The 13272-nt window shown below is 38.3% G+C and overlaps 1 protein-coding gene across 2 annotated transcripts in view; it reads left to right on the forward strand.

The window, feature by feature from the left end:
- sema4gb (sema domain, immunoglobulin domain (Ig), transmembrane domain (TM) and short cytoplasmic domain, (semaphorin) 4Gb) overlaps window positions 1-13272 on the forward strand; it is a 38030-nt gene that overhangs the window by 3584 nt on the left and 21174 nt on the right. For both annotated transcript variants that reach the window (XR_012341430.1, XM_073828077.1), the window contains exon 2: window positions 248-549. Coding sequence is in view for 1 of the 2 variants with exons in the window: in XM_073828077.1 (XP_073684178.1) it covers window positions 420-549 (130 nt within the window). In the remaining variant the exon portion in view is untranslated. The remainder of the gene's footprint in view (window positions 1-247; window positions 550-13272) is intronic.

The raw sequence follows: 13272 nt of genomic DNA on the forward strand, positions 1-13272 counted from the left end.
TTCTTCCTGAGAAACCAGCACCATGCTGTACCAGCTACAGGAATGTTAATTGATTTGTACATTTTTATGTGATCGCCTGAGGCTTTCTCATATCTCTGCTAATAGCGTTTAATAAAGTAGACATACATTGCACTATGAAATGTTTAGTGGATGCATTTGTGTATGACGTGTTTTCTCATCGAGCCATCTGCTCTTGATATGTGTCTCGGGAAGGAAGAGACTTACTCATTCTTTCTTGCCAATGCAGCGGGAAACCTTTGACAGAGCAAGGATGAGTTAGCAGCCCATGACTACACTGCTGGAAGCGGGAGCTTGTTCTAGTGAATCAGCATCAATTACACAACAACATTAGCTTCAGCAAAGTGCTGCTGGAGAAACCTGCCTGGATCTTAGCAGAACCTCAGAACATCCTGGTGATCATGCGGCAGACCAAACAGCCCAACTTCATATTGGTGGTGCTTGGATACCTAGTACCTGTCATTTGGGGTTTTCCATTTGGACCAGTTCTTGATATGGATGTCACCCCCAGGACAACTGTGCATGTCGAAGGTAAGGCTCTTTACATGTTATTCAGTGTTGTGCGCCAACTGAGAATGCTTTTTGATTCCTCATATCATATAATTACCTAATATGTGACCCTGGACCACAAAACCAGTCATAAGGTTAAATTTTACAAAACTGAGATGTATGCATCATATGAAAGCTCAATAAATAAGCTTTCTATTGCTGTATGATTTGTTAGGATAGGACAATATTTGGCTGAGATACATCTATTTGAAAATCTAGAATCTGAGGGTGCAAAAAAAATCTAAATACTGAGAAAATCACCTTTAAAGTTGTCAAAATTAAGTTCTTAACAATGCATATTACTAATCAAAAATTACATTTTGATATATTTATAGTAGGAATTTTACAAAAAAATCTTCATGGAACATGATCTTTACTTAATTTCCTAATGATTTTTGGCATAAAAGAAAAATCAATAATTTTGACCCATACCATGTATTTTTGGCTATTGCTACAAATTTACCCCAGCGACTTAAGACTGGTTTTGTGGTCCAGGGTCACATATCTGATTGTAGTGTTACATATTATGCAATTGGTATGGTTTAATTTGTTTTTATTTTATACCCCAAATTATACATTATGAGAACAATAACTTTGACATTTACTTTACTAGTTTTCATTCCATAGTCAATTAAAGTATCAGGTGTGTCTGCTTCATTCATAGGCAGGGCTGAAAGTGATTGACACTGTTTTGCCTGTAGTGCTGGAGGCTATGGCAGTTCTCTGGATATTATTAAACAGCCCTTCTCACTTGTCCTGGCCCAGTTCATGAGATTCACACAGCAGATGCCGTGAGAATATAAAGTGAAGTTAGGTCATGCTCACTTCTGTGAGGTTACCCTGGACTAACATGTGGGTTCTCAGTGTTTGATGATTTGAAACATATCCGTGATAGTGTATCACATAGTGTTTCTTTTTTTGGAAAGAAGTTCCAAGGAAGCATGAAATTGATCAAAAGTGACAGTAAATGCTCTTCTTTTGAACTTTTATTCATCAGAAAATCGGTTTTGAACTGTATCCTGGAGATATAGAGGCTACTCTATACTGAAGGTGTGTGTGGTGTAGAAAAGAAAGGGTTTGTGTGAAAAACTTAAAGGGGTCATGACATAAGAAATAAAATTTGCCTTGATCTTTTGGCATATAAGAGGTCTTTGAATCATTACAACATCCTGCAAGCTTCATTGCTTAAAACATCCTCCTCATTATAAACAAAGCATTTATTAATCAAGCTCATTTGGATCTGAGGTGCAAGGTGATGTCACCCAGGCACAAATATTTGCATATGCACTGCCTCCAGAACAAGGCATTGACGAATAGTCATCTTCTCACCATAGGCCCCACCCACTGGAGTTCCGTCGCTTAAAGGCTGACACTTGATTACGCAGAATGTGAGTGTCATGTAGCGTCAAAAGCAAATAGAAAACATAAGAAAAGGAAAGGACATGACATGTGGCCGAATACAGTGAACTATACTCGGAATTTGTGCTCTGCATTTAACCCATTTAACTGGCTGCCCACTGCTCCGGGTGCTGTGGCACCCGGGGAGCAGTTGGGGGTTCGGTGCCTTGCTCAAAGGACTCACCTCAGTTGTGGTATTGAGGGTGGAGGGAGTGCTGTACATTCACTCCCTCCGCCTACAATCCCTTGTAACCTTCGGGTTACAAGTCCAACTCGCTAACCATTAGGCCACGACTGCCCCATAGCTGCAAGCAGCGATTATCTGGGTTCAAGCACTTTAAGGCATTTAAGTACATATAAAAAAGATATTATTTAGCAAGCCTGTAACCACCTAAATCAATGATTTAAAAAAGCATTTTTGACAAATCCAGGTTATTTACCATAGAAATATTATGTTTTTAATGTTTATACTGTAGTGTGATCTCCTTAAAACTATGCATGCTTGTTTAGAATCACCTTTTGCATGTGCTTAACAAGTTTTGTGAAGTTTTGAGTTTTCTTTAGGCTTTATAGGATTTTGGACCTTTCTAAACGACCCTGGTATAGCTTCCAAAAAGGGTAAATTTCAACTTTTTTATTATTATTATTGACCTAAAGAGTCCAGAGAATTGTATCACAGTGTGTTTTTCCGGGTTGAGGGAAAAACCTAGGACTAGTTTGCAAAAGTAGTTTTTTTTACATCTTCTCGATCAGTTAACAAATTATTTGATTGACAGCAGTGGTTCTAAAGGCAAAGGTGTCTGGAATGAGGAGTTCTACCGTTGGATTTTAATATCGCATGTATGTGCGAAAAACCATGCGATGTATAATCATGCACAGCAGGTTTCATGTTGATAGGACAAATGGTTGTGTAGTTATAGCCATTTTTCATGTTTTTTCCCTCTTCTAGCATTACCCAGTGGCCAAGCTCCACTTTTTTTCCCTGTGACCTCAGATTGAGCTCTTACATATGCAGTCTGAGTTTGGTGAGAATATCGCAATCCGAATCCGTTCATGAGTTATATGCATTTTACTAAAAGTGGCCCCACCCCTTTTGAACATTTTGGCATCCCTTTGCGACAGTGAGTTCAACTTTTTTTGATAGTTATTGATATTCACTCTCCAGAGAAGCTTCCTGCACTGGTTTGCTTCCGATCTGGCAAAAAAGCTAGGACTAGTTCACAAAAGTAGGTTTTTGAAAAAATCAAAAATACCCGAAACCCGAATTTCACCAGGCTTTTGATTGCTGTAGTGCTCCCGTCAGGCCGATTGGGGCGAGCCTTAGTGGCGTTGTTGGAGGTGTGAATACTACCATCCCTCCAAGTTCCAAGTTTTGGTCTGCACGATCAGTTTTACATGGAGATTGATGATCCTTGGCCATTCTAACATTTACAATAGGGTTTCAGCCCTTAAAAACAGGTCGTTTTAGACGGAGGGTCAGAATGAGGGTTGAAAATCATCATTTTCACATATAAACCACAGTAAACCTCAAGGAACATATTAAAAATCCATGTCATGACCCCTTTAAGAGGACTGAACAAAGTCATTAAACAGACGCTCCTAAATCTGTCAAAGCTTGTTGTCTTTATGCTTTGTACACCAAATGGGTTCCCAATAACTGCAGTAGAACGGTAATAGCTGTTATTGATGAATAATGTCTGCAATTTGGAATAAAGCCCAAGCTTTTTCTGTTCTCCTGGAGTAAATTTGCCCTCTGACTGCACTGATGAAGATAAATGTGTATTTATCACCATAGACTCACACCATCGTTAAGCCAATTTTGCTATTTCTGGCTGGTCAGGATGCTTGAACAAATAGAGCAATGTTTTGATAGCACCATAGAGCCAGTGTTGACACTTTTAGGTGGAATCTGGCTATGCATGCATGATGAGAATATGAGGTATGAAACATTTTAAGTTATTTTTTACTTCGTTGCATGTAAAATAATTGACATACTTGTAAAATGGTCACCTCTCAGGTGCTCAAACTGAAGTGTTGCTAAAGTTTGCCACTGCATAATGGCTCATACAATCCATTCGTGCTGATAATTTGTGCTCAGACACTGCAGATCCTGTTCATGTAATTTTGTCTTCATTATTGTATTTTTCTCCTTGCCCTGGTTGACTCAAGTCCTTGACCTATATTTAGGCTCTCTAGGGATAAGAGGGAGAGCTAGAGCATAGAGAGGGAGAAGGGAGAGTGTACAGACATGCATGTAAGAGTGTTGAATCTTTGCGTGTGTCTTACAATAAGTCTTTTCAGGGAGAGTGTTAAATGTTGAATTAAAGAAGAGATCATTTTGAGAGTGTAACAAAAGGTGCTGACTTGCTTTAATGGTTTGCTGTAGTGGGTTTGAGAACATGGAGTTTTTACTCTTTATCTGCAGGTCGTTGAGTTCATGGCTGTCTGGTTTTCATAGTGCTTAGCAGACCTGAAGTAATGCAGAAATAAAATATGTATACAAGTGTAATTCGTCTGGGGTAGCAGGGTGAGGGGAAAAGTGCATCTGGGGTCTTTAGAGACGTCATCTCTGACTTTTTGTGTCTGTCTACTGTGTGCCGGTCTATTACATATCTAAGACCTTGAGATGTTATACAGTAATTTAAATTACTTTCTTAATCTATTTCTTTATTTCAAATAAAATTTCTTATATTACTCTAATTACTTGACCAAAATAAGAGGGATCATACAAAATGCATGTTATTTTTTATTTAGTGCTGACCTGAATAAGATATTTCACATAAAAGACATTTACATATAGTCCGTAAAAGAAAATAATAGTTGTTTTTCAGCATTTTTGTGTATTTGAACCCTTTCCAACAATGACTGTATGATTTTGAGATTCATCTTTTCACACTGAGGACAACTGAGGGACTCATATGCAACTATTACAGAAGGTTCAAATGCTCACTGATGCTTCAGAAGGAACCACAATGCATTTAGAGACGGGGGTGAAAACTTTTGGAATTTGAAGATTAGGTTAAATGTAACTTATTTTGTCTTCTAGGAAACATGTAAGTATCTTCTGTAGCTTCTGACGGGCAGTACTAAATACACAAATATGATATTTAAGCAAAATAAGAAAAAGGTGCACATTTTGTTTAAAAGTTTACATCACCAGTTCTTAATGCATCATTTTTCCTTCTGGAGCATCAGTGTGTGCTTGAACCTTTTGTAATAGTTGCATATGAGTCCCTCAGTTGTCCTTAGTGTCAAAAGATGGATCTCAAAATCATGCAGTCATTGTTGGAAAGGGTTCAAACACACAAAAATGCTGAAAAACCAAAGAATTTGTGGGACCTAAAGGATATTTCTGAAGAACAGCGGGTAGTTTAACTATTCAGTTCAAACTAGGGACTCATGGTGTCACACTGGGGGACTCGGGAGGCAGACGTTCGGCTCCAAATGCAGGCTTTATTTAGAAGGCGTGGTACACAGACAGGGTCAATCACCGGCAAACAACAACAACGAGGATAATCCAAAGAGTAGTCAAACACAGGCAGAAGGTCGGGGCTGGCAGCGAGAATCAAAACACGGGGAGGAGTCCAGGAATCAAACACAGAGAAAACAAACACGGAAAGAAACGCTCGGAAATAATGACCAGATGGAACAATAAGACTTCGCCCGGAAGTGTGTGTGTCAGTGGCTTAAATGCATGAGAGTCAATGTGAAACAGGTGTGTGCAGCAATCAGTGCAGTGGGAAACGAGGAGCAGGTGTGTGCAGTGATTGGTGCAGTGGCTTGTGGGGAATGAAGTCCAGAATGTGTTGTGCAAGAGTTCATGATGACAGGATAGACCACATACGTGACACATGGACAACTATCACTAAACAAAAAAAAACAGCTCTGGATCATTAAAGTAACAACACAGTATTAAAGGAGAAGTCCGGTGTGATATTGACCTAAAGTGTAATGAATCATGATACCGAGTGTCAACTTACCCTTCATAGCTCATCTCGGCTTGTCCCCTGCACTCCGAAATCTGGCGCTAGTTAGCCGATGCTAACAACAGGTTGTCTTTGAGGGTGCCTCGGGCATCGGACTAGCCATGTAAATAAATCACTGTTTTACACCATTTACGAGGCACAAAGTAGCTCCACACTTCATTGGTAGACTTCCAAGGGCCCTGACATTTGAAACGAGACATTAAGAACTTTGAAAAAGCACTGGTAGTTTATTTACAAGAAGATTTATACAGACAGTACCTTCAGGAAATTTACCGTTCGCCACCATCTTGAATTTAGTCACGGTAAGTCGAGTGACGAGCAGGAAGGAAACTACAACCTGATAAGTCACGTGAGTACTCTTTACTTTTGGACTGGAGTTAGTGCAGACAGTTGGCAATTGCAAGGTTGTCGGACGATGAAGCTACTGAGTTTTATGAAGTAGTAGTTTAGTTTCCTTCCTGCTCGTCACTCGACTTATCGTGACTAAATTCAAGATGGCGGCATACGGTAAATTTCCTGAATGTACTGTCTGTATAAATCTTCTTGTAAATAAACTACCAGTGCTTTTTCAAAGTTCTCAATGTCTCGTTTCAAATGTCAGGGCCCTTGGAAGTCTACCAATGAAGTGTGGAGCTACTTTGTGCCTCGTAAATGGTGTAAAACAGTGATTTATTTACATGGCTAGTCCGATGCCCGAGGCACCTTCAACGACAACCTGTTGTTAGCATCGGCTAACTAGTGCCAGATTTCGGAGTGCAGGGGACAAGCCGAGATGAGCTATGAAAGGTAAGTTGACGCTCGGTATCATGATGCATTACACTTTAGGTCAATATCACACCGGACTTCTCCTTTAAGAATCAAGTGCATGGGAACTTTTGAACGGGGTAATTTTTTATAAACTATTATTTTTTTCTTGTGGACTGTATGTAAATGTCTTTTATGTGAAATATCTTATTCAGGTCAGTACTAAATAAAAAATAACATGTATTATTTTGGTCAAGTAAAGAACATTTTGCAGATTCTGCAAGGTGTATTTAAACGTTAGACTTCAACTGTATATCCTTATCTAGCCATCACAAAAAAAGAATACTAAAAGAAATATACTGGTCAAAAGATGCGGGTAGTTTCTTAGTTTCTGTTGAACGTTTGATAAACAAAATCACAGTATGTGAGTTATCGTGTAAGGTCAGGAGACATTTCTGTTGAAGCAAACAGCTAGATCTATATTTGCTGTTCGTGGAGCAAGGTAACATTTCTTGACAACACTGAGAATCACAGAAAAGGCACTTAAAATACACGCCTAACGTTTGCTGTTTGTTTAGAAAAAATGCTTTAAGAGTAATAGCTTTCCTGTGGGACTGATAAAAAGGTAGGCTTAAAAATCCAGAACCACAGAATCCAGCCCTCTGATGGAGGGGGTTTTATCTGCGTGGGGGTTGCTGTTGTCTTGGTGACAGGATTTGAGCAGTGCCATCTACTTCCTTCTTTTAGTACAGAAATAACATCAATAATAAACACACATGTGGGGTTGCTTACATTGGCATTATCCTACAGATTATAATTATATTATGCAAAAAGGGTTCAGTGTGTCTGAGAGAAATTGTACTGTTGTTCTGGTAGGGCTGGGCGGTATACCTTTTCATACCGAATACCGGTGTTTTTTTTTTTTATGATATTCATTTTTCATATACCCCAATACCGGTGAGTGTGTGCGTACAAAGCGCTGGGAACACGTATGTTGACGCAAACAGAAACCGCAGCTTGCACGTGCTTGTCTGAAGCAACACATCTGAGGTGTGGACGTATTTCAGTCTATCTGAGAAAGACCCAGGGTTAGCGATTTGCAAAACTTGTAATGCCGAAATTTCAAGAGGGGGTGTGTCTGCAGAGATGAGAGCAGAGATCGGCGCATTGTGCGCAGACAGTAGCTTTCAGTGAGAGAAAAACAATGGCTTTACGTTGGTGTTACGTCGCAATATTTTAAAGATATTTCTTTTCTATATACTGTATTTTTATTAATATTTATGCTTTAAAGCCAATGGATATCACACAAGCAACGTGGAAACTGATCAATATGTTAAAGTGAAAGTAAAAACTGACTTTCAGCATCTGATGTGCATTCTTTCAGACAATGAGAGACGATTATACTTCATATGCTGATATTTATTTAGTCCCTTAATATTTTTCTTGTGCCCCGAACATGGTGGGAAAAATAAATAAAAAAGAAACGTATTTTGTGTAAGGTTTGTTTTTGAAAGTCTTAAATAAAGCTCTTAATTTTCATTGATGACTGCAGTGTTATTAGGGGGTTATGAAAGTCATAATTATGATTTCAGGTGGTCTAAAATGTGGGGACTGAAAGACAAGAATTGCGATGAAACTTCAAAAGACTATCCATTGAATAAATATGAGCGCTGCACGTTTCAAAATCATTTGTTGCGCTACTTTGTATACTACCATTCTGACAGCGCCTCCTGCTGGAAGAGAAACGCGTAGACTTGTAAATGTGAACTGGTGAAGAATGCACAATAAAGTGTTGTGTATTTTGACTGCAAATCATGAATTCTGATTTCTTCACCTCATTACAATTATGAGTGCCACTGTCACTTCTTTGTGAACAGCAGCATTTTGTGAGACCAATCAAACCTGGGTTAATACTAGTCCGGTCAATGTAAGCCAATATACTGCAGTAATTATTCTCTAATTTATTAGGAAATGTGGTTAACACCTAGTCATGCATGAAAAAAAAAAAATATCGTCATATACCGTGATACCGTATAATTTTGAAAAATACCGTGATATAAATTTTTGGTCATACCGCCCAGCTCTATGTTCTGGTAGAGAAATACTTTTTTTTTTCTCACACATATGCTTCCTGGACTTTTGAGGTTATTTTGATTTCCTCTCCAACTAAAAAACTAATTTTTAAAACTTATGACTCCTCCTTTTTTGAAATTCTTTTTGTATTTTACATTGTGATATAACTATGAATAAGTCACAATGGTTAACTAATTAAATTTTTTATCTCAATGTTTTTCTTATATAGAGTGTTTTCACAATGCTGAACATAAATAGTGCCACTGAACAGAATGAAACTTGCATATTCTGCTGATTATTGCTGCTGAAAATGATCAAATATTGTCATGTTTTGGGCTGTACTAATCAGTTGGACCGGGGAAAACATTTGGAGTAACGTTACTATAGACTACCAAATGTTATAACAAATCAAGGAGAAGAGTGCAAAAAACTGTCTGAGGAATTTGTGGTTGGCCAAACTGAACCAGGATTTCCAGGGCAAGAATCTTGACAACATTTGTGTTTGTTCTAATCATTTCCAGTCAGGTAGGTGAAATATCAGACTAATATCTTAATTAATACTGCTTGTACATATCTTTACCACCTATTAACTTTAGTTTGTCAAACTATTGTGCCCTTTTCTGCTTACTAAGTTCTTTTCTATATGATTTAACAGCTTCCACACATCCCTCTATTTTCTGTTTTACTACTTTTAATTAGCATGCTAACAAAAATTGAGTGTTTACATTAGTGCGTTTTCGTTTAAAAACGGCGTTTTAAAATTAAAATGATAGTTCACCCAAAAATGAAAATTTGATGTTTATCTGCTTACCCCCAGGGCATCCAAGATGTAGGTGACTTTGTTTCTTCAGTAGAATGCAAACAAAGATATTTAACTCAAACCGTTGCAGTCTGTCAGTCATATAATGGCAGCCAATGAGACCCATGGCTTTGAGAGTCAAAAAATATAGAGACAAAACCAAATTAAACCCTGGGGCTTGTGACGATACATTAAGCTCTTAACACACGAAACAATCTGTATGTGAAAGAAACTGAACAATATTTAAATAATTTTTTACCTCTGATCCACCGTAATATCCAACTGTCCTGAGCGCGTTCACAACAGCCGGTGCAAGACGAAGAGCAAGCAACCATATCTTCAGTCGATCAAAAATTGTTCATTGGTGAAAAGTCAACACTCTCAGATGAGTTCGCGCAAGCAAACATAAGCGTTTAGTTTTAAATCGGTTGCATTAATCAGGATATGCAAAAGTTGGTTTTTGTCTGTGTATATTTTTTGACTCTTAAAGCCATGGATCCCATTGACTGCCATTATATGACTGACAGACTGCAACGGTTTGAGTTAAAAAGCTTTGTTTGTGTTCTACTGAAGAAACAAAGTCACCAACATCTTGAATGCCCCAGTATTCTCACTTTTAGTGTGGAACTTGGCTTACACTTGGTTTAGACTTTGCCACGATGTTGATGATCAGTTCCCTGCCAAGAATTAGAGCCAATCAATGACCATAATGGCTTTTTGGACAAAGCGTTTATCAAAAGGTTCCTGACGCAGATCTGTAGTTAGCTCACTTTAAATGATTTGAAATGAAAAATATCTAGTAAATGTCAAGTCATTTAATCAAGTATGTACAGTGGACCTTAAAGAAACAGTTCAACCAAAAATGAAAAACCTGTCATAAATGACTCACCCTCATGTCGTTCCTAACCTGTAAGACCTTTGTTCATCTTCAGAACACAAATCCAAGGCCATCCAAGGCCCAGAAAGATCAAAGGTCAACCATTAGTGGTTCAACCATCATTTTATGAAGTTACGAGAATACTATTACATGTCTCATGGTACTCTCATCAACTCTAAAGTCATTATTTTTGTTTTCTTTGCACACAAAAACATTCTCGAAGCATAAAATTAAGGTTGAACCACTGATGGACTATTTTAATGATGTCCTTACTACCTTTCTGGGCCTTGAACATGGTAGTTGTGTTGCCGTCTATCCTGGGTCAGAAAGTTCTCGGATTTCTTTAAAAATATCTTAATATGTGTTCTGAAGATTAACGGTTTTACGGATTTAGAACAACATTAGGGTGTGTAATTAATGACAGAATTTTAATTTTTTCATTCGCTCACATTTCTAAAGAAAAATCTAGGCTCATATTATTTTGGTACACTACAGTACCTCTCTGTTAGTGTTCGTGTGAGATGTGCAGCTAATAAGATTAAATATATTTTGTAATCTTGGCAAAGCTTGACCGTGGTTGTGTAATGTTGATCACGTCTGAAGCTGTTTTTACCCAGTGTCAGTATTTATTCAGTCAGCGCTTGCCCCTAGCAAACACGATTCGGATTGGACAGATGAGCACCGCGGCTGCCCGCCTAAGTTTGTTTGGACCAGGGTTGGAGTGAGTCAACAGTCAAGTCACAGACACACAGATGCTACAAAGATGCATGGGTTTGTAGCATGACGTGAAAGCCACAATACTTAGCCCTTGTAGTGTGTCCTTGGGCCATAACACTGCCACCCACACACTGTCATATTTTCAAATGTCATATATTCAGTCACATATACGTTAATATAAGAAGAATACAAGTTCATACAGACACTGCATGCACTATTTGCATGTTACCGCTTGGCATGAAGGTTATGTGGTTGAAACTTGGTTCCAGTGTTCATTCTAGGGAACAGTAAACAAACCAGAACACAACAGGAGGCCTTGGGCGCTGTGTTGACTCTGCTCATGGATTTGTTCCCTCAGTGATGCACAGAGTCAGTCTGTTTTTATAGGCTGGCGCGGCTGGGCAGTTAGTGCACTAGCAGGCCAGAGGCTATTTTTCGAGAGACCCTTATTTGCAGTTATGTTATGAATAACAGCAGTTGCAAAAGAAAATGGTTATTAGAAATTGTGATCATGGAGTGCTACAAAAAATTGATTAAAATTGATTTCATTGACATAGAGTGTGCTTGACATCCTAGTGCAATTTTGTTTGTTTAAGATTACACTCTTTCTGTACTAAATTCTTAAAGCGATAGAATAACATTCTGTCATTAATTACTCATCCCTCATGATCATCTTCAGAACACAAATTAAGATTTTTTTGATGAAACCCAAGAGCTTTCTGACCCCCTGTATTGTATATTTGTATACCACCTTTAATACTAAAAATGTGTCTCGAATGCTTTAAAATAAAAGATCAGTACAATAAGCATCAAGTGATTAGATGTGATTATAAAAGCAATAGTGTATGGCTGCGGATGTGTGCGTGTACATGGTCCAAGGACACACAATGTGCTTTGAGCTCAAAGGCTTTTGTGTGATGCCTCAGTTTATCGTCAGCTCTGCACTCATCGCTGTGTGTGTTACAGTCACTATCTTTCTCTATCTACACAATGAGACACAAGGATTAACAACACACACAGAATGTCGTCACTTTGCCTAAGGTCTTGAATCGTGTTTGCATAACTTAATATTTTCTTTCCTGTTATGAGTAATTTTAGCCTCTGGCCCTCCCACACGCACAGCAACCCGTAGGTCTGTTCCGACCTTTCTTTGATTGACAGTTTAGATCCTCGTGGCCTTGGCTTTTTTTGGTTTATACTGTCACTCATTTTCACGCTATAGCTCAAACAACAGTAGACCAGGTCCAGCACTGCTTGTTTTGCTGTGTTAAAAGCTATTAGTGTTAATATTTTGTTAAATACTACTGTCAAAGCTCACAGTGTGTCTTTATGCAGTGTAATATAAATAACCAGTGTGTAAATACAATGATTTAAGTCTCAGTTTGTTGCAAGCTGTTTGATTCTCTAAAAAGAACTGGCTCATAAGAGTCATTTCTTCCAAAAAAATTCACCAAAAAAAAGCAAACATCTAACTAAAGTAATACGTTCTGAATTGGTCTACAGTGGTTGTGCTGTATGCCTTTGGAGGCACACACACAAAAAGAAAGTCATTCATTCGGGGGTCAGACTACTAAGAGTCATTTGTTCAGGAATCGGACTACACTGGTAGCACTGTATGCCTTTGATTCACTAAAAAGAACCGACTCAGTCAGGAGTCTGGCTTTTCTATATACTTTTGATTCAGTAGAAAGAACCGACTCATAAGAGTCATTCGTTTTGGAATTAGACTACACTGATTGTGCTGTATGCTTTTGATTTCCTAAAAAGAAACGACTCAGTCAGAACTTAGACTTAGTCAGAAATTGGATTACACTGGTTACACTGTATGCCTTTGATTCACTAAAAAGAACCGACTCAGTCGGGAATTGGACTACACTGGATGCACTGTATATTTTTGATTGATCAAAAAGAACCGGCTCATAAGAGTCATTCGTCCAGAAATCAGACTACTACACTGGTTTCACAATATGCTTTTGATTCAGTAAAAAGAACCGGCTCATAAGAGTCATTCGTTCAGGAATCAAACTACACTGGTTGCACTGTATGTTTTTGATTGTTTAAAAAAGAACTCAAGAGTCATTCGTTCAAAAATCTGAATGCTACACTGGCTT

This window comes from Garra rufa, chromosome 22, assembly GCF_049309525.1.
Source record: "Garra rufa chromosome 22, GarRuf1.0, whole genome shotgun sequence".
Taxonomy (NCBI): domain Eukaryota; kingdom Metazoa; phylum Chordata; class Actinopteri; order Cypriniformes; family Cyprinidae; genus Garra; species Garra rufa.